Source organism: Diaporthe amygdali (genome assembly GCF_026229845.1).
Source record: "Diaporthe amygdali strain CAA958 chromosome Unknown NODE_6_length_1560011_cov_65_102424, whole genome shotgun sequence".
In the NCBI taxonomy this organism is placed as follows: Eukaryota; Fungi; Ascomycota; class Sordariomycetes; order Diaporthales; family Diaporthaceae; genus Diaporthe; species Diaporthe amygdali.
In genome coordinates, this window is record NW_026517026.1 from 1 (window position 1) to 21,112 (window position 21,112).

The 21,112-nt window shown below is 46.0% G+C and overlaps 5 protein-coding genes across 5 annotated transcripts; 3 read left to right on the top strand and 2 right to left on the bottom strand.

The window, feature by feature from the left end:
* Positions 1 to 4,511: 4,511 nt before the first annotated feature.
* J7T55_000743 (uncharacterized protein) lies at positions 4,512 to 5,457 on the bottom strand (the record flags this gene model as incomplete). The annotated part of the gene is made up of 2 exons (XM_053139992.1): positions 4,512 to 5,113; positions 5,175 to 5,457. The coding sequence occupies 2 exons, from the start codon at positions 5,455 to 5,457 to the stop codon at positions 4,512 to 4,514; spliced, it is 885 nt and encodes a 294-aa protein (XP_052996396.1).
* A 643-nt stretch (positions 5,458 to 6,100) lies between these two features.
* J7T55_000744 (benzaldehyde lyase) lies at positions 6,101 to 8,179 on the top strand (the record flags this gene model as incomplete). The annotated part of the gene is made up of 2 exons (XM_053139993.1): positions 6,101 to 7,343; positions 7,596 to 8,179. 2 exons carry the CDS (start codon positions 6,101 to 6,103, stop codon positions 8,177 to 8,179), a joined length of 1,827 nt encoding a protein of 608 aa, XP_052996397.1.
* Positions 8,180 to 8,804: 625 nt separating this feature from the next.
* Positions 8,805 to 14,059, bottom strand: J7T55_000745 (NACHT and WD domain protein; the record flags this gene model as incomplete). Its single annotated transcript, XM_053139994.1, has 3 exons — positions 8,805 to 11,123; positions 11,208 to 13,193; positions 13,262 to 14,059. The coding sequence occupies 3 exons, from the start codon at positions 14,057 to 14,059 to the stop codon at positions 8,805 to 8,807; spliced, it is 5,103 nt and encodes a 1,700-aa protein (XP_052996398.1).
* A 739-nt stretch (positions 14,060 to 14,798) lies between these two features.
* Positions 14,799 to 16,097, top strand: J7T55_000746 (uncharacterized protein; the record flags this gene model as incomplete). Its single annotated transcript, XM_053139995.1, has 1 exon — positions 14,799 to 16,097. The coding sequence occupies one exon, from the start codon at positions 14,799 to 14,801 to the stop codon at positions 16,095 to 16,097; it is 1,299 nt and encodes a 432-aa protein (XP_052996399.1).
* Positions 16,098 to 16,874: 777 nt separating this feature from the next.
* Positions 16,875 to 20,966, top strand: J7T55_000747 (Peptidase S8/S53; the record flags this gene model as incomplete). The annotated part of the gene is made up of 5 exons (XM_053139996.1): positions 16,875 to 18,339; positions 18,507 to 19,004; positions 19,138 to 19,312; positions 19,396 to 20,113; positions 20,205 to 20,966. 5 exons carry the CDS (start codon positions 16,875 to 16,877, stop codon positions 20,964 to 20,966), a joined length of 3,618 nt encoding a protein of 1,205 aa, XP_052996400.1.
* Positions 20,967 to 21,112: the final 146 nt, after the last annotated feature.

Below are 21,112 nucleotides of genomic sequence, written 5' to 3' on the forward strand. Positions count from 1 at the left end.
ATTTATATATAATAGTATAAATATATATATTATTAATATTTTATTATTTTATACTAATTATAAATTTAATTTAAATATTTATTAATACTTAATTTTTAATATAAAAGCATTATAAGCTATTAACTATATAAAATAAATTAAAGATATTTATAAAAAAATTATAATAAACTTAGGATTTATTTAAAAATATATAATAAAATAAGTAAACTAATAAAAATTAAAAGGATTAACTTTTAAAAGGAAAAATATAATTTATTTACTTTATAAAAAATAAATTAAAATTAAGTAATTTAGTAATAAATTTAATTTTAAAAAAATTAAACTATTTAAAATTAAAAAAAAAATATTAAAAATAAACTATAAAATTATATTATTAAAAAAAATAAAAATTTACTTAATTTTTTATATTTTTATATTAAAACCTATATTAACTAATATAATACTAGCTATTAATATTAAGCTTAATAACTATAAACTAAAATATAAAGTAAAATATATTTTAAATTACTAAATATATAAGAAAATAATAAAATATTTAATTAAATAAAAAAATTATAATAATAAAAATAATTTATAAAAACCTATTTAAAACTTAATAAATTATTAAAAAATATTTTAAATATACTATTAAATAACTAGCTAAAAAAATTTATATTAATAAATTCTATTATAAAATTCTAATTTATAATATTAAAACCCTTATTTTATTAAATATTAAAAATAGCTTTAAACTTTTTAATTATAATTTAATTAATAGCTTTAATATAATTAACCTTTTTAAATATATTTAAAATAGCTAAACCTTTATTTATTAAATTAGCTTTATAATAAATTAAAAACTTTCTTTAATAATATAAATAATTTAAATAAGCTATTACTTTATTTACTTAATAATAAGCCTTATATAAGGCCTTCTAAGCCTTAAGCTTTTAAAAATATAACTTCTTTTTTTCTATAATAACCTAAAATATTAAAGGAATAGTTAAAAAAAAAAAAAAAAAAAAGAAAATAGAAAAATAAGGAAAACTAGAACTTATAAATACTTATTAGTACTTTAAAACTATTATACCTTTTACTTTATTTAATATAAGCAAAATAATAAAAAATACTTTTTATTATTTAATAAAACTACCCTTTTATAAAATAAAATAAATAAAGTATAATTTTAAAATTTAATAACTTAATAAATATAAATAGTTAATTATACTAATTTAATTTTTTAAAATATAGTTTTTTTATATATAATAATATAATTATTAGCAAAATAAATATAATAAATATATAAAAGAAAATAAAAAAGAAAAAAACTTACTTAAGTTTTTTAAGAATAAAAAAGTAATAAAAAAGGGAAATAATATTATAAATATAATAGGAATAAAACTAAAAAAATACTATTAGTCCTTTAAAAGCACAAATAAACTTTACAAGCTAATAAAGTAAGCTTAAAAGGATTTGCTATATAATAGAAGCAGGTTATATAATAAAGCAAAAAAATAACTAAAATAACTAAAATAATACTTTATTTTAAATAATCTAAATAATCCAATACTCTTATTACTTTAAGTAAGCAATGCTCTAAATAAGCTATTAAAAGCAATACTTTTATTGCTCTAGCTAAAAAAATAAACTATATAAATTATACTTATTACTAGTAAATAGTATTAGCTTAAAATAGCTTTTTAATAGTTAATCTAAGTATTTATTTAAAATAGCTATAAAGCTTTTAATCTACTATTATTATATATTGCTTAAAATATTACTATTTTAAATATTCCTTAAATATAAACCCGCTTATTAGGTTTATTAGCTAGGAATTAGCTATAATTATTATAAGTTATATATAATAATTTACTTTAATATAATATTAAAGTAAAATATTTAATTTAGTTTTACTAAATATATTTAAAAAGTTATAATAATAAGCTAATACCTATTTTTTTACTTTAATATAAAGTTTTTTACTATTAAAAAACAATACTTTATTTTACTCTTTATTTTATTTCTCTTTATTTTACTTTACTATAATAACCTAGTTAATCTCGTTCTAAAAGTACTCTATCAGCTTATTAATAATTATAATACACTTTAAACTAAATAATTAAATATAAAGTATAAAGTTAACAATAATAACTCTTTTTAGCTTAAACTTAATAGCTAATATTTTAGCCTTCTTATTAATAAAATAATTTATATTAATAATTAACTTACTCTTTATTATATTAAACTAATACTTAAATTCTATTATATTCTTTTTAAAATTATTATAAAAAATAACTAAACTATTAACTTTAATAAATTTAAAACTTTTACTAATAGTAAACTAAAAACTTAAAATATACACTCGCTATTATATAAATATAATAACTCAGTTATTAATACCTTATAACTTATACTTAAGCTTATTAATTTAATCTTATATACTAAGCACTTTTTACTTATAATTAGTAGCTTATTATAAAAGTTAATTTTAAAAAAGCTCTTTATTAGGAAGTTCCGTAAAGCAAAAAGCTTAAGCCTCCTTTAACTCTCTTTAAAAATTATTAACCTCATACTACAGCTTAATAATCTAATTTAATTTAATACCCTACTATTTATTATACTAATAACTAATAACCTAAACTTAATTATTTAAAAAAACTTAGTTTTAATTAAACTTTTATATAAAAAAATAAAAATCTTAACTTTATATATAAAAAGCAGTTAAAGTATAATAATATAGCTTTATCTTATAAAATAAAGCCTTAAGCTCCTCCTTAGTTCTCTTTATAAAAATAGCTAAGCTTATAATAAAATTAAAGTTAAAAAACCACTTTTATTCCTTTATAATTAAAATATTAAAATAAAATATAAGTTTAATTTTATTAATACTACTATATAAGCTAGCCTTATATATAATCCTAACCTATAAGTTATTACTTAAAATTACTAATAAGTTTATATAATATTTATTATTTAATAAACTATTAAAAAAAGCTTAACAATAATTATTATAACTATATAATATAATCTAAACCTCTTTAATAAAGTTTTTATTTTTAAAAGTATTTATTAATTATTTAATAAAAAGTAAAAAAGTATTTAACTATAAAGCTTTTTAAATTAAATAACTATTTGCTTAATATTTAAAGTTTTATAAAAGAAATACTTAATTTATTACTATACTTAAATACTATATATTCTTTATAGCTTAAAGCTTTTTCTTTTAAAAAAAAAAGCTATTAACAAAATTACCAGCATCCATTATACTTATATTATAAAATACTAATTACTTATATTATTTATTAAAAGTTAATAATAATAAAAATAATTATATATAACAAAGGTATTTATATATATTTTATAAAAGTAAGTATTATTAAAGTTATATATAATTAGTAGTTATTTATTAAGCGTTATATATTAATACTAATTATAATTAATTGCATTTATTACTTATATTAGTATAATATTATATTATAAATTATATTATAATATTATATCGCAAATTATAAGTTATTAAAAACTTAGTATTTAAATTTATATTATAAAAAAAATATAAAAAAGGTAAAGCTTTTAAGTTTTACTTATTATTATAAAATTCTAAATAAAACTTTATTTTATTAAAAAAAAAGAATAAAAGGGAAAAATACCTCTAATTGCAGTTAGGCCTTAAAAGCAAAAGGCCTTAGGGCTGCAAGTAGTCTATGCACTGTAGCCCACCTGCAGTCACTTAACCTACCCACAGCACCATCACATGAATCATAAGAACGTGGAAATCAAGTGTCTGTAATAGCAAATAAATATTCCTTGTTTAAAAGACTGAATGCCCTAGGCAATTCAATCTTTAGTCCTTCAAAATTTGAATTCGAACGATAAATTCTCTTTTCAATTATACCTCTATCCTCAATCATACAATATACAGCATCATAACACTCGTCTTCATCGACATCAACGATTTCCATCTTCATCAAGAAGCGGCTGGCACTGCTGCCATCAGCCATCAACACGCTTTCATCTGATGTCCTAACTCACAGCTGATGGTGGTCTCCACCTACGAGTTGTCCAATTGTGGCGGTACTTTTAATAGTTAAAAGCAGAGACTACCTAGATATAATACCTAGATGCTTCTGATAAGATTCTTTTGTCCTTGCTAGTATCGGCTCCGTAGAGGGTGTTTATTACAACAAAGAAACAATGTGGCGAGTTAGAGCCACGTCCCAGACATCACGGAGTGGCGATTGATAAGAGCACATCACTTTCAAGAGTGGTTTTAAGCGGTATGGGCATAGAATCTAGCTAAGATGACAAACGTTTTACTTATTGGTACAAACGTGACTGGTCAATGTGGTGATGCACAATACAGAACCTTTACACATACCGGCTGGGAATACTCAGGAAGACACAGATCTTCGGGTCTGAACTTTCAAACTTTGCTGCTCCTATACGTGATACAGGGAGTGCGGTGATCATCTGAAAGCATTCGTCGTATACCTAGTTACACAGGTATACTCAGTAGTTACATATAGTGCTGTTTAGCCCTCCTGTTCCTTTTGAAACGCTGCCAGTATTTTTCGATAGTCATCTGCAAGTGATCTTGTCACCGGTTCAACTGTCGGTGCTTTTTGCAGAATATCATCAGTGGCCCTAAGCAGATGAGATTCGAGCTCAAAATACTTTCCCTGGGACGAATGGATTATCTCTCCGTGCCGGGACCTCTCGGCCATGAGAATAAGGGCTGATCGTGCTGGAATCTCTGGCCCCTGCGATAGAACCCCTGCTTTGGCACAGAGGCTTTCACTCACAAGCCCAGTATTAGTCCAGCCTGGTGCGATGCCATTGAGCCGGACAGGAATATCTGTTTCGGGTCCAATCTCGGAAAAAAGCCCTCGAACCAGACCATGCACACCATGCTTTGCAGAAGCATAGTCATAGCAGGGATACCGCTGGTACGAAGAGGCTGACGCTGTCACTACGATGCTGCCTCCGCTGGGATTTTTCCGAATATAATAGATTCCTAGCTTGACGGTGTCAACGACGGCTGCAAGGTTGACATCGTAAACGATATGATTTGGCCGTTTGAGCTCGCCATCCTCATCGAACTCATCTGAGAGCAAGTTCATCCGAGGGCCAATACCTGGTGTCATGGGTCAGTGAAAGTGTTTTTCTCCAGCTCGATTTTGTCGGGCAATACGCACCAGCGTTCGCGAACACATGATCAATGTGCCCAAATTTGCTTATAGCGTGTTTGAATAGATTGCATAATGCCTTCCAGTCAGTCACGTTGACTTGAACAAATTCAAAATCGCGACTGTCAACCGCAGACTTCATATCAGACAAATCTCCACCAACGACCTTTGCTCCGACCTTGAGAAGCTCTTTCACTGTCGCTAGACCGATACCACTTGAACATCCTGTTAGAAGCACCACTTTGCCACTCAATGGGGCCAAGTCGTCATCGGATATGGTGAATTCAGGCATTGCGTAGCTGGCAATTTATTGCCGGTGTCGTCGAAACTATACAGTTTGTGGGGAAGAGCTGTTTTCGATAACAGGCTTGCACCTGATATTCATGCAATCTATGATGCCTAGCATTGACAATTAAGCAATGACAGGACTACGTTCTTGTTGCCTTATCCAAGTCACGAGGGCCGAAGAAGCACTGCCACGTAACCCCTCTGCTCACGGGTTACACACAGCCCCTCAGAGATGCATGTCCGTTGAGGGGAACCCATTGTCATTGAGCATAGTATACTTATTCCAAGGCCGATCAACCCATAATATGCCGAGGCTGATACCGAGGTCCTTCTGTAGTGAGGGGAAACCCCTCTTGACAATTCAACCTGGGAGCCAAGCTGTATACCTACAGAAGTAATATGCGCAAGCCAGCATGCTACCGCCTGGAGTTAGATACTTGCTGTCCGCATTTAAATATACAGAGGATGCCTAGTACAATTCAAAGAAAGCAAGTCCGTAATACTTCATTCACTTGATTTGGTCTGGCTCATGCTTCATACCGGACTCAAGTACTTCATATTTAGAAATTGATATCTTGTGTCTTTGGACGTGGGAACCTTCAATCCCTTGTTGACTCCATTGAGACAATACTTCGGTCCTCAAGAAGATGTCATCCACAGCAGCAAAAGACGGCTATGCAGGCTACCCCCAGCTATCTGTTCCGAGGGGTAGAGACTTCAGTGGCGGTGACCTCCTGGCTCAGACCCTAGTTCACCTAGGCGTGAGCGTCGCGTTTGGCCTGCACGGCGGCCATCTCGACGCTTTTCTTATGGGAGCACATGATTCTGGAATTCGCCTCATCGATACCAGACATGAGACGGTTGCTGTGCAGGCTGCTGAGGGCTACGCCAAGGTCAAGGGCCAAGTCGGTGTGTGCTTCTTCACTGCGAATAGTGGATTCGGCAACGCGTTGGCCGGCATTTCGACTGCCATGGCCGATAGGAGTCCTATCTTCTGTATTACAAGCTCTGCGCCGCAACGTGATGCCGAGATGAACGTCCTGCAAGGCTTCCACGACCAGATCGTTGTCAGCAAACCTGTCACACGCTTCTGCCATCGCTGTGTGCACGCTGAAGAAATTCCAAGACTTGTGTCCCATGCCTTTCATATGGCTACCGCGAGTCCACCAGGGCCGGCACTGATTGATTTCCCCATCGACGTCCTTTTCTCTCCAGTAGAGCCGAAACGCATCTCCTGGGGCTCGATCCGGATGAAGCCGTCCTATCAAGCAGGTCCGCATCCGGAGGCTATTGAGAAGGCTGTGCAAATGTTCTCTGCATCGAGGCGCCCGGTCATGATCACTGGCGCAGGAGCTAGGGGCCTTGAGGAGGACTCATGCTTCCATGACTTTGTTGCGAAAGCTCAAATCCCTACCTTTCATAGCAACGAGTACTCGGGTGCTCTGCCCAACAAACATCCTCTCCGGGGCGGCGTTGCGAACCTCTTGAGTGGCCTTAAAGTAATCAACCATCCGGCCCCGGATCTTGTGTTATTGCTCGCAGCGCGGACAGGATTCTTCCTGGGGAGCCGAGGCTCCCCTTGCATACCCCACCCGGATGTATGCCAGTATATCCAGGTGGATGTAGACTCTGGGGAAATCGGCAGGGCCCATGAAATCCACCTTGGCATTACATCAGATGCCAAGCCGGCCATGGATGCTCTGGCTAGCGGCCTGGCCAGCGTCCACTACACAGCACCAGCTGACTGGGTCAAGACGACAATGGGACTGAAGGCCGGGCCGATGCCTCAGGAAGAAGACGCTGAAGAATATGAGCCCGGTAAAGTGCATCCATACCATGCACTCAAGCGGGCATTCTCTTCTTTGCCCGAGGATGCAACCTTGTCCATAGGTAAGTTTTGTCTGGGAATTCCTGCCAGAAGCCACTTCGCCTCGTCACATATCTAGGTAAAGCAAATACATGGACGCCGACTCGCGGATTTACGTTCGTGCCCATCTACGCAGGGCTTGAACGTGAACCCAAGCACTTAAGCCCCTGCATATGCTCTCATCACTGCACACACCAAGTATCTCTCAGCACTTATTCAGCATGCATTTAAGCTCCTAAGCCTGCCCATCGCTAATTTGCTTGCTGCTTGAACAGATGGTGGCGAAGTCGGCAGCTGGACTGCCATGACCAGCGAGTTCCTGCGCCCGAAAAGAATCATCTTCAGCTGTGGGTATCTCGGGTTCCTTGGCAATGGCTGGGGCTACTCCTTGGGCGCCAGCATTGCTGAGCCGGACCGCCTGGTTGTAAACATCCAAGGCGATGGCTCCGGAGGTTTGCACATTGCGGAGCTCGACACCTACGCCCGCTTTGGTGCCAAGATTCTCACGATTGTCTGTAACAACTACTGTTGGGGTATGAGCCAAGGCGGGCAGGAGATCATCTACGGTTCTGTTACAAAGACACGCCCTGCGGCAATACTCTCACAGGAGATGAACTTCAGCACCGTTGCTGGAGGCCTAGGGTGTGCCTCTGAGCGCGTCAGCAGACCAGCAGATATCGATAATGCTGTCAAGAGACTGGCTCAGAGTGCGTTGTCGGGCAAGCCGGCTCTCTTGGAAATCATCACGAGCTCACACCCTATCCACCCCGGTACCATTGCCATGGTTGGTAACACGAATGACAAAAATGTCATAGTTGTACCTTACTATGACAATGTGCCAAGGCCTCACTACAGCTGATAGAGTATCTAATAAACGTTATTGCTCATTCAAGTGCATTAGAAGTTTAGTAAACGGACTTTAAAAAGTGATAGGTAGTTTGGGTGGTTGTGTATGCAACGGGTGCGGCTTAGTTAGCTAGGTCGGCGCAGCGATTTTAACACTCCGTCCAGAAAAGCGTGGTGGCGAATATCATCTGTCACTTGCAATTCCATACAATTGATATACTGCAAAATTTGAGTCATTAGGCTCAGCATAACGTCTTGAACATTCCAGCCGCTTTCGTCAGATCTTTCAAAATGACCGAAACTTGTGTGTTTGATTTGGTTTGGGACAGAAAAAGTCTCGACGTTCATGCTACCCGTTTTCAATCCACGGGTCACACATCGGTTCCTTGCTGAGACGTCACTTGGGCTTTACGACATGTGGGCTTGGGATTTGCACCAAATCGTGTGGATTTTAAGAGTAGGCTGGCCTAAGAAAGAAAGGAAGGAAAGAGAGCTCTGGCGGAGCACTTGGGGCTGCAGCTGTAGGGGAGGCGGGCCTTATCGATAAGGGGGCTTCTGCTGGGACCCACCCGGGGGCCTGCAGGGACCAATCGCCCTAGCCCACAGCCACCAGGCTTAACTATAGACAGCATGTCGTACTACACCTCGAAAAACTCCTGATCTAACGACTCTACCTCTTCAGTAAACCGTAAGAACATTACTAATCCTGACTGGCAGCCGATGACCACTCGACTGCCCTGAATAAAAACAGCCCTAGATGACGGACGATACCGTTTGGGGAGGAAGATCGCTTCTTTGCCCTTATACTTGATCCAGTCCCTGTTGGAGTCTATACTCCAAGGGGCCCAGTCGGGCCAGGGCTTCGGAGATTCGGATTCACCGACATATTCGGCACCCATCTCAGTCAAGATCCAGCTCTCATCTGTATTGGTGCCGTTCGTGAAGCGCAGCCATTTGGAGGGCCATACTTCTTCTTTTAGAATATACCCATTGCTGTCCAAATCCCAGAGACGCAGCTGGTTGTTGGAAGCCGAGGCTGCAATGCGCTTTCCATCGGGAGAGAAGGCTACGCTATGAATGCGCGAGACGGTAAAAGAAAAGCTCAACATAGGCTCTTTGTCGCAAGAATCTTCCGGCGGGGCGTCGGTCGTGGTTCTATCCCATATAAAGACCTCTCCGTCGTCCCCGGCGGAGGCGAGAAGGCGGCTATCGGGTGAGAAGGCGACACAGATGGCATAGTCGGCGTGGCCAGGGAAGGTCTGGAGGGGTACACGGAGCGTCGGGGCGCTGCAATTGTCCTTGTCCTTTTCTACGACCTTCTCACTGAGGTCCCAAACTCGGACAGTTCTGTCGTCAGAGGCGGTTGCTAGCAGACGATTGCTTGAGGAGGGCGGCGAGAAGGCGCCGCCTCTGATCCAGTCGTCGTGCCCCTGGAATTCGTGCGTCAAATTCCCGGACTTGGTGTCCCAGATCTTTATCATGCCGTCTGTGAAGGTGCCTGCTAGGGCCATGCCGTCATGCGAGAAAATAAGCGACAGCATGTCGTCATTGTCTGCAAATTGGTGGAGATGCTCACCGTTAACGCCATCCCAGAGACAGATCAGCCCGTCTACGGAGTATGAAGCAAGAAACCTGTTGTCCGGTGAGATGACGACGATGTCGACGGGCTGTGTGTGTATGATCGCCGTTGGTGCCTCAGTACTGCTGCTAAGGCGAATCTCGCCCGAGTTTTCCCGCTGCCTGGCGTCCACATCTGCGACTTCGACGGATCCCTCACGGCCGCAGGATGCGATCCTCCACACGGCGTCTTTGGAGTACACGGAGCCTTCAGGGGAAAATGAGATCTCGAGAGGTCCCCTGGTGTGTCCCGTCAGTATCTGTTGGGGTTCTTGATCCGCTCCTTCATGCACCTTCCAGATCCGCACAGCTTTGTCTTTTGATGCCACACCGAGGAGGGATCCGTTGCCAGAAACAGCTAAAGAAACAATGGACGAGTATGTGGAAACCTGGAAGACCACATCACTGATTTTGGTCTTTTCGTCACCTAGATCCAACCTCCAAATACGAACATCGCCATCATCGGAGCCCGCAGCCAGGAGCCTCGATGAGGGACAGAAGGCAAGCGCACTGATCCTATAGTCTGATTTCTCCAGCTCTTGGAAAACCTCACCGCTTTCGCTGTAGATGACGACCCTTCCTCCGCTTCTATGACTCATGGCGAGTAGCCCACCTTTGCTAGCCATGTTGGCATCACATTTCACGTCGGTGTTGTTTGCCTCGCCGGTAGCTAGGTATCTGACGCGAGTCGCATCGGGGCAGCGCCAGTGGCGGAGCGGCTTCTTTTCGGACCCCTCGACATCCCAGATGGCAAGCTCGCCGTCTCCCATGACCACGGCGAGCCTCGTTCCATCCGGCGAGAAGGAGATGTCCAGCATTAAGTCGGCCTCAAACTCACTGCCAACATCGGAGCCCTCGATAGACAAGAAGGGACGCCATGAAGCTGTGTCCCATATCTTGACATGCCTTAATTCCATGGTAGCGAGACGAGACGGGCTGCCAGCCGAGAACCTGACGCAACACGGCCAGCTACCAAAGTCCTTCAGAGTCACCTGCAGCGTGCCGGTGCGCGGGTCCCAGAAGCAGATCGTCTCGTCGTCCGAGGCCGAGGCGAGCAGTCGACCGTCGGTCGAAAAAGCGCACGACCGCACCCAGTCAGTATGCCCTTCGAGAATTAATGGGATGCCCGGTTCCACGGCAGGGGTCGATCGCAGCCACGGGAACGCTGTGTATAGAAGATCGCTGCGTCTTGTCCGGAGGCCGGGACAGAAAAGGAGGCTATTCTTCGGCGGAACTTGGGGAGGGCTTTGGGTGGATTGATGGAACTGGAGAAAGCGGCTGCCATACTGGACCTGATCCAAGAATCTCTTGAGGGCATCGTTGGACTCACTGGACCATTTCTGAGGAGAAGAGCGGTGTCAGTTCTGAAAAGTTGGGCAAAGTAGAGAAGGAAATAAAGGAAGAAGGATGAAATGGAGACAAACCCGCAGCATGCTCTCCAACTCAACCATCTGTGTGAGTGCCTGAGCTAGACCGGGGGACGGAGTCAGGGTCTCGAGCCACTCGAGGAAATGCTTCTGAAAGAACTCGGTCACTTTGTCCGTAGTCTTGTGCTCTTTCTCTAGAGCGCCGTCGTCATTGAGCTTAGAGAGGTGTTTCAGCCAGTACCACGTGGCGTAGTGATGGAACTCCTCAATCTTCCTATCTCTGATGCCGGCAGACTTCTCCAGCTGATTCGACAGGACTCCCAAGCAGTATAGAGTCATGCTAGAATGACGCTGAGCTTTGTCCGTCATCTTCCTGCGGAAGAAGTCCTTGGCTGACTTATGTACGAAGAAGACGCGGTCGCCGCGAATCTCCAAAAAGGCGAAGCACTGCTTTTTGATGATGGTAGGCAGGTCGACGTTTGAGAATCTTTTGCTCCGGAGTACGAACTCGTCCAGCTCGCATAGCCGCAGTGGCTTGTACGCCACCGCCAACGTGTTGATGATCTCGCGGCAGTGGTCGGGGCTGTCCCATGGCAACTTTTCAAGAGCTGCCTCCATGTAGGCGTACAACGGCTCCACGCCTGATGGCAACGCCTCATTGGGGAATGTCTCCGAGTCGACAAAGCGGATCGCATTCCACGGCAAGCCGTGTGAGAGGATCTGCTTGCAAGCGATATCGATCCATAAGAAGTTCCCCTTGGATTGCTTGAGCATCTTGTCCTCTACGTCCTTAGCCTCACGCATGCCACTCATGAGCTCCGCTACCCTGATCCTGACGTATTCAGCCGCGGCGCTGAGTAGTACGGACTCCATAGTTTCGTTAGACTCGGTAGACGGAGATTCCAAGTCGCCGTCGAGACTCAGTTCCAATTTCCGGTACGCACCGTCTGTCCGAGGGGCGTCTCTCTTTATGGCGCCGTTGGAATCGGCAGATACGAGCCATCTCACGCCGGTGTATTGCCTGGTGCTGCTGATCAAATCCATGAGCGCCCACATGGCCTTTTCAGTCTCAGGCTCGTCCCCGTCGCTGCAGCACTCGTCGATGGCGTCGATGACGAAACATGTTGGCTGGAAGGCGCCATCGCTGAGGATCGCCCGGAAGACCGCGGATATGACTGGGATGTCCTCCGGGCGGTCGAATTGGTCTCTCCTCGCCGTATGGCAGGCCTCCAAAAAGTGTTCACGGAGCTGGGTCTGCCGATCGAGAACTTGCGAGACAAGAGACTGCACGATAGCTGCCGCATTATCCGCCCTCTCCTTGCCCCGGTTGCAGAAGAAAATCGCAATATGAGCTACTACGGGCTCTGTATCCAGTTCAAGGTCGAACGCTTGGGGCTGGAACAGATCCTGTGCAATGGTCTCCAGCAGTGTCGATTTGCCCGTTCCGGGCCTGCCAACGACCCAGAGCTCTCGGTCGGGCTCCGGGGCCTCCGAGTGCAAGAACTTTGCGTATTCAGTGGTTGATTTGACCCAGCTCTGGACATGGTCTTGAACACGTTGAAAGTCCTCTGAGGCTTCGGGCAGCTCGTCTCTGAAGGAGTAGATCCGAGTCTCGGGAGACATGGAAACGGTGTCTGACACAGATGCTTCTTCTGTTACGTCATTGCTTTTCGTGTCTGCGTGCGGGCCGAAAGAAGTCAGTGATTTAATGAACTTTCCAAGATCCGATTGGAAAGAAGACCAGTCGGAGCAGGCCATGACTGCTCGCTCCTTCTCGATGATGGTGTATGGGAACTGGTGGTTCTCCTTCGAGACGAACAAGGGGTCGACCCCGTCTTCGGTGCTCGGATCTGCCAGAACAATTAGATGGAGTAGAATAGCTTTGTACAGATCTAAAATTGCCATTCTGTTCTCATGGTCTCGGGCCGCTGGCTGCTTGAGTAAGAGGGCTGGCAAGCTGCAGTACCATTCCATTGCCGACATGATGTCTACGAGATCTTTCCAGGATGCCGGACTGGCCGAGGCTGATGTGCTGATCAATTTCTGCAATTTTCGTAAACCCTGGATCAGCTCAACAATATTCAAAAATTGGGAAGCATGATGACACTTACACGTGCGGCAACGCAGACGGCAACCCACGCCACGGCAGCACCGGCTTGGGACTCTCGCAAAGCGGCCTTGCGAACGATGGTCTTGAACTTGGAGAAGCGAGTAAGCTCGGTATCACTGTTGCTGTTGCCATCTCCCTCGTCCTCGCTCGAGTCTGGTTCGGCAAGCAAGAACTCAATTATTTGTCTCATCTTGTCCAGCCGCACGATGGGATCCGTCAGCTCAAAGCAGCCCCTGTCGCTCGTGTTCGAAATGGCCCCAAGCCGCTGTCGGTCCCCGTCAAAATGTAGGCCCCAGAACCACAAAAGATCGCGAGCAAGGCGAGACAGCTCTGGAATGCCGTCCTTCAAAAGAGCATCGTAGGCTTCATTCCAGAGAAGAATCAGGGTATCATCCTGGGCGGGCGTCCAGTCAACTGTCGGCCTTGGTTGTTCTTCCTGCGTTTCTTCCTCCCCATTTTCTTCCTCCACCTGTTCTTCCTCCAATTGTTCTTCCTCCACCCCCGCACTACTTTTATGTTCTGGCGACGTGTCGGAGTCTGCCCGAGTTGCGGGCGTCTTCATGTCCAAGGAGGGATCTGGAGCATCTTTGGCTGGCGCCGTTGAATCTGATTCCAGCTCAGGTTGACTTGCTTCGATGGGGTCGACCGGTGTGCTTGGAATGCCCATATGGGCGGTTACGCTGGCCCCGGGGGCCAGGATGCCAGATGGTCGTGCAGCACTGTTATCGCGCTCCCATGTCTTCTTCCGAGGTTTACGTTTCTTCACTCTGTCCAACAATCGTGTAAGGGGGTCCAACATTATGTTCGGCTCTGGGATGTCAGCGTCGTCGGTTCTCGCTGTATTTTTAGTCATGTTATCGCGTGTCTGGATAAAGTGATTTGTAGACCCGAGATTCAAGTCGTGCGTGGTACGTATAGCTTGACAAAGACACCCTGTTTGGAACAATTATCGCAGCTGAAAGCTGAGTGGAGTAACCCAAGAGATTCAGGCAGGAAGCGCACCTGGGAAGAAGGGGGGTGGGTAAAAACATACCGGGGTCTGCAGCAGAGATTTTGCGAGAGCCACCGTCGCCAGCCTGATACACACAGGAGGTATGTACCTTTAGTCTACACATGTACCTGGAAGTACCATCAGGCTGAAAAGCTCATGAGCCTTCGATAAGACTCGTTGGAAGCCCCGAGGCCTGCTCATGCTTCCCGGCAACGCTGCCTTCCGGTTCCATTCCCTCCCATTTTCAACACATTTCTACAGCATGCCGCAGCATTGCGGGAGCTGCCACTCGACGATTGATCATTGGTCAGCGGTCCTGTTGCCTGGTCCACGTCAAGAAAGCAGTAACAAGCTAGGAACAATGGTGGAAGGCACCGGGGGCAGCCGCTAGCACCTTCCGATGAATATATGTAGGCCATAATGCCCCGTGAGTTGAACAGTTGCCAGTAGGTTTGGGACAACTGAGCGAGGACTGATCAACGATTTACCTTGCCTTGCCTACTGCCAAAGTATCCAAACTATTATCTGAGAGAGCATTGCAACCAAAATGGCCTACGTGTATAACTCGGGGTACGAGTATGACAGCGACGGAAGCGACGTGCGCTACGAAGACCTTGATGAGCGTGGCTCGGATGATGAGCTCAGGTTCGAGCTCCAGGAGAGTTTCAGCAACCCTGCGCTGGTCGAGCAGGGCGGCCTTCGAAGCTACGAGACCAAGAAGGACGGCACTGTGCTCTACTACGCCGACAGGCCCTCGGATTATTCTATTGTGGCCGACCGTCTTCTCTGGGTCGACGGTTACGAGAGTACGATGGCTGACGGTCAGCACGGTCGCGAGATGACTCTAGTCGTGCTCAAGATCAAACTTTTCTCGGCGGACCGCGACTCCAAGTTCAAGAGCTTTACAGCCGAGCTATCCTTCAAGGACAAAGTGACTGGCGGCGAGCACGAGCCGTTGGTCGAAGCCTGGGCACCCTTCCGCACGCCCGCGAGGTGGAACCCGGCCGTAGCCCAGCGGGAGGTGACGGATATGAAAGAGGGTGGGGCCAAGGCTGGCTACCAGGGCGCTGAGTTGTCGGCCGCCCGCAGCCGCGAAAAGAAGATGTCTTGGGATCAGGTCGACTTTGATGAGGGCAACTCAGGCGAAATGATCAGCCAGAAGACGGGCCGACGCAACGGCGTGCGGTGGTCTGTGACGCAGAACGACGTGAGCGACCTTGGCGTCACCCCTGAGATCTGGGTTGCCGTTCTCCTATCCCGGACGTCGCAGCAGCCGTACGGGGTTAGGTTTCGACTTTACTCGCGCGGCGGAAGCCTACGTGAGGTCGTCGAGGGAACGAAGCGCTTCTTTGGGACGAAGCCGGACGAGACGAAGCCCTTTTCGCTCACGCCTTGGAAGCGCTCCATCTGCCACAGCGAGGGGAAGAGCATTCTCGAGGCCATCGACCTCAACAATCTCGGGAAGCTGAGGGGTGTCTTGGGCACCGACCTGATTCTACCCTTGGGGCCCGACTATCGCATCGTTCCGCCCGAGTCGTCCAGGAAATCTGCAGCTGGAGCGCCCACGCTAGCGCAAGCACCCGCACCCGTCCCCGCACCGGTCGAGGTTGTGGATCCCCGGCCCGCAGAGACAGGGGTGGGGCGAGGCGAGGAGAAAGCGAGCGAGCAGGGGTCTTCAGCCGCAGCCCCGGCGAAGCCCACTACGCGCTGGCATATTCCGGCCGACCCCATCCGTCTTGCGGCCATGGAGAGCCGCGTGGCCCACGCAGAGGCCCGTATCGCTACGCTCGAGTCAACCATCCTCGAGCTGCGGGAAGCTTTGTACGACATCAAGATCAAGGTCTAACACTCATTGGTTCAGGTCGCATCCATGAACTGTGCAGCGCAGCGCAATGTGTGAAGGCTCGATACGCGGGGGGGCTGGACCAGACCGCAGGGCGCAGTTGGGCGTCGAGTCGACGCCGTCGACGCTCCTCCCCAAGCTCAGAAAAGAAAAAGATCGCAGCGGTGCATCTCTAGCACTGGCTTGGCTCTCTGTAGGATTCGCCAGCGATTGGTTCTTGTCAGCTCGTGTTTCCTTGCATAATCAATATGTACATTTCGGATGCAGCCGGTGTGCCAAAGGCTCCCAACTCGTGCCCCCCTTAGTTAATGTGACGTGCGGTCTCATAGGCGCCTGAGGGGCTGGTGAATGCCGTAACTGCCGTATCACGGCCAATGAAAGATCTTCTCAGACATCTCGCAGTCCGTTATACGAATAGAGCCTTCCTTGTATGCATGATTTGCGGCTCAGCGCCGCCCGGACGACTCCGGAGCCTTGCAAATTGGCAATCCTTACCTATCTAGCTACTGCGCATGTAGAACACATACCTGCTCAAGGCCAGGTACTTCCAGATACATCCGTCTGCAGACTGTAGGCAAAAGCAGCTAATTTTCATTGGTATCAAAGAAGACCCGAGTCGGCAAGGAAAGAAAGTAGGACAAATTCTTCCAATGATGGCTTTCTTTGAACAACCGGTTCTCATCCAACTCACCTTGAAGACCAACTTGAGCCAGATTGTTCTTGCTTGTCTTGATTGATCGAACCCTACTCCCTGAGCAGTCCATTGGAGCCCTCTGCAAAATGGCATCACAAGAGCAATTCAAAAAGCCCGATGCCAAATCTTTCAGAGACTTCTGGGAGAAAGACCGCCAAGTGCCAGGCCTTACTGACAGATTGATTCAGACGCTTCGATCTGCATCTGCCGTGAGGAAGAAAGAGACCGTCGACCATAACAGCCTGAATGCGATTATCAACGACATCATCAAATTTCTTTACCACGAAAACAGTGAAATTGATAGCTGTGTTCGTTGGGCGATTCTCCACCGGGCTGTCCAAGTGGAGATCGAAAAAGGGGAGACTCCCCAGGACAACGCACCGGCCCTACTAGTCGGCGCCATAGCAGATGAAGAAAAGTACCTGGCTTTCGAGACCTTGAACCCTATGAGTTCCGCCCTCCGGCAGGAATGCAAGAGACGACTGGACTCGAAGTCACATAGTCCGGATCACTCTCAGTTTGGAAAGGATCTAAAGAAGAGCCCGTTCTTCGAGGCCTTGGCCAATTTGGAAGAACCGGACAGTTCTAGCAATCCAGCTGCTTTCGAAGCCATGGTTAGCAGGTTGGAAACGTATTGCAAAGAGCAGATCCAGGTCCTTCCGAACAAACGACGAGGTCTTCTTCAAATAACGTCTCAAGACGCCAACTCCAACCCACAGAACAACTCCGATACTGCGCTTGGGCTTTTGTTGAACGTTCTGCGCAGACCATGCAGCTTCGGCGGCAAGAAGTTCACTGCTCTCTACCTTGCCAGTCAGGATGAGGTTGAAAGGACTGGGGATTTAGGGATTCTCAAGGTGCTTCTAAAATACCCTGGAATCACCGATCTGCCCTCCGACACGACGTTCGATGACGCCATGCAGGGTGGCAAAGTCAAGGTTATAAAGGCGATGCTCAGTGTAGAGGAACTGCGGGGCAGGTTTGTGACGAGCGAGAACATCACCAAGGCCATGGACAACATCGTTTTGGACGGCGATTCGGACATTAAGGACCGGATGGAGAAGGTCCTCAATGAGCTGCTCTTGCACTCTAACAACCTACCGAAAGCTCGCAGCGTGTTCGACGACCAGGTGGCCCAGAAGATCATTGAAAGGAACCTCGTGGAGGCATGGGACAAACGGCCCGAAAGCGCCAAATTGAACGATCAATGCCTTCTACACATCGCGGTATACCATCAACGTGTCAACTTCGTTGAGCGCTTTCTCAAAGATTACCCTGCTTCGGTGTCTTGCAAAGCCCTGGTTCCCGGTACAGGACCGCCGAAGCAGCCCATTAACAAGAACAGCAGTGACAAGACCGGTGCCGAACAGCGTCAGCCAGAAGGATATTACCCACTGTGGTATAATCGCAAGGAATGGGATGGGATGAGGTGGGTAGACCGCACGTCTGATCCGAACGAAAGTTCCTTCATCCGCCAGTTGCTCGCCCCAGCAACTATTCGACAAGTGGAGAAGATGCAACGTCTATTGGGCATATTTCGCGAAGCCGAAGGTATGACTACACTAGCAATTGTTCCATATGCTTACATGTAGAGTCCCGTCTGCTAACATATGTGTTTCGAACCCATAAGAACCAGGTAAGTAGACACCGAGACACTTGATTTCCCCCTTTTCTATTCGTGGAGTCAATCAACTTAGCAACAAATCGACTATTTGTAGTGGACGAGCTCTGCTTTGAGATATCTCAGTTCAACTCCAAATTATATCGGGTCTCTGAGTTTATCCATTCTCTCATTAACCACCAAGAGAATGCGGGCCTTCTCTGGTACGAGCCTACTATCAAATACGCTCGTTTCCCACCCTTGGATGTCCACATCGATGACAAGGAGGTGTTTGGTATGGGAGCCCAGGAAGAGCACACAGAAGTCTTTGACATCTTACAGTGGCTTAAGCAAGAGAAACGGGTCAAATCCATCATCGAACTTAAGGTCCCCGATCGGCTCGTCAACCCGCATAACGAGCTGCTCATTGCCAAGTATGTTGATGACTTTGCCATCGAGGTCCTGAACTGGAGGTTCCTCGACTTGTCACTCTCCGTTTTCTCGGCCGACACCGTCAAGCCCAGAATCCGGGAGCTCCACCTGTATTCGAGCGGGAAACGGGCCGCGATAAGCCACTGGTTCAGTGACGAAGGGCTAATCACCTTTCCAAATGCAAGTTTGTCCTGACCCCGATGAATTAATAGAATAGACCACTGTGACTGATTAGCCATGGCCTCAATAGCTCCAATATCTTCGCATTTACGTCATCCAAGAACTGATGCCGAAGCGGCATTGTGAGATAACGGTAGATTATATCCAAAAGAAGTTGGCCGACTTCGAGATCCGATGGAGGCAGAGGAGGGAAATGCAGGAGACGAGACTCAAAAAGCCAAGGGAAAGCGGCATCAAGTTCCTGCTCAACAAGGATTGCAAGTCCCAGCTGTGGAATCCCACACATGAGAGACTAACAAGTCTGGACGAACTGTAAGTGCAAAAGCTTGGTTGACCTCTCTGGCCATGGATATGTACTGCAGAGCTGCTAACCAACCTTTCTACGCATAATATAGAGTACAGAGGGCTTTCCCGAGGATATCCGGCTTCGTTAGAAACTACCGCAACTACGTTAGTTCCATACCGCACGTCGACAGCAGGGACCCGGACCCTGACCCGGGTGCTGGTGGCTCGAAAACCTACCAGAAGAAGCGCAAATTCAGGCCTACAAAGGTGGCAATCATTGATAACGGAATTCTGAGCATCTCTCCAGTCTCCATCGAAACATCCCTCGGCTCAAGCGCTGTCAAGAGATTGGGCAAGAACAAGACCTCCACAAAAGGGGCGACTGCTCCCTCATTGTCGTTGCGTACAGACACTGTTGCACCGTCGCTATACCAGAAAAATGAAGTCATAGCTACCCCGACAAGCCCGCCAAATGGCGCAGTCAATGGCGGCGGTGGCTCGATGCACAAGGCCGGGATGATGTCCAGTGGCAAAACTGGCGCGAGGAATACCGTTGCTGCTGCCCATCGTGGGACCGAGGACGAAGACTGCCGGGCCACAAAGGGTCGCATCCCCATGGAGCGCCATGGAACGCTCTGGTCACGGATCAAGGAGGGTAAGTCGTTCGTGGATGACGACTCCCGCGTCAGTCCGTGGCTCTTTGCCTCGGACGCTCATGGAACCCAGATGGCCAATCTCATCTGCTCCATCGACCCGGCCTGCGAGCTATATGTGGCCAAGGTTACCGATGGGAACAATTTTGGAATCAGTCCCGAGAGGGTGATCAGAGTGCGTTGACGCCTATCCCTAATCCCCCCCCCCCCCAATTAGGGTCAACAAAGAAACAGCTAACGACGATGGATTGTGTGCAACTAATTAGGCCATCGAGTGGGCCATCTCCAAGGGTGTCGACATCATCTCGATGAGCTTCACTATGTTCGAGGACAGGCCTGCGCTGGGCGACGTTATCGAGCTTGCCAAGAAGCGGGGTATTGTAATGATGTGCAGCAACCACGATGAGGGCGCCAACTCCAAGATCTCGTACCTAGCCAAACGCCGCGATCATACTTGGGTCGTAACGGCGTGCGATGAATACGGCTTTACACCGCGCGACAGAGACCCGCCGACGGGGTGCGACCGCTATATGTTCCAGGGCTTCAACGTAGCAGCTGGCGTGATTCCCTTCCTTGAGTCCAACGATCGCATCTCGGGCAGCTCAGTGGCCACGGCAATCGCGTCCGGCATCAGCTCGCTGATTATCTCGTGTGCGCGTCTCAACACATGTGACCCGGACAACGACTGGCACGGCGAAAGCTGCCCGGGGCCTTGTGCACGCCTGGACGGGTGCAACCCGGCCCGAAACTCGCACGATATGAGGTGCCCAATATTCCGCCGCAGCGTCTGTGTGGCTCGTACCCAGGACTGCGAAGGTGAGAATCGCCGTCACATCGTTGCACACTTCCTCAAAAGCATGGTGTCGGAGCAGAGGAAGGATGAGGGCTACGTGCTACTGGAGAAATTTGGCGGGATAGACAACAAGGTAAAGGAGGGCGAAGATATCTATGTTGATGGGATCTTGGAGACCTGGTTCTCCCCCGCGAAGCTCAAGGAAGCCGTCTCCGGTCAAAACAAGGGATCTTAGAATAGTATCAGATAATTACCTCATTACCTTCACTAAGTACCTACCTTAGAGCAGACTAACATGAACGTGCTGACCAAGAAGCGTACTGAACCATTACGCTCTAGCTTGTCTTCCTATAGTTTACTGCCTCAGATTGTCTAGTTGGT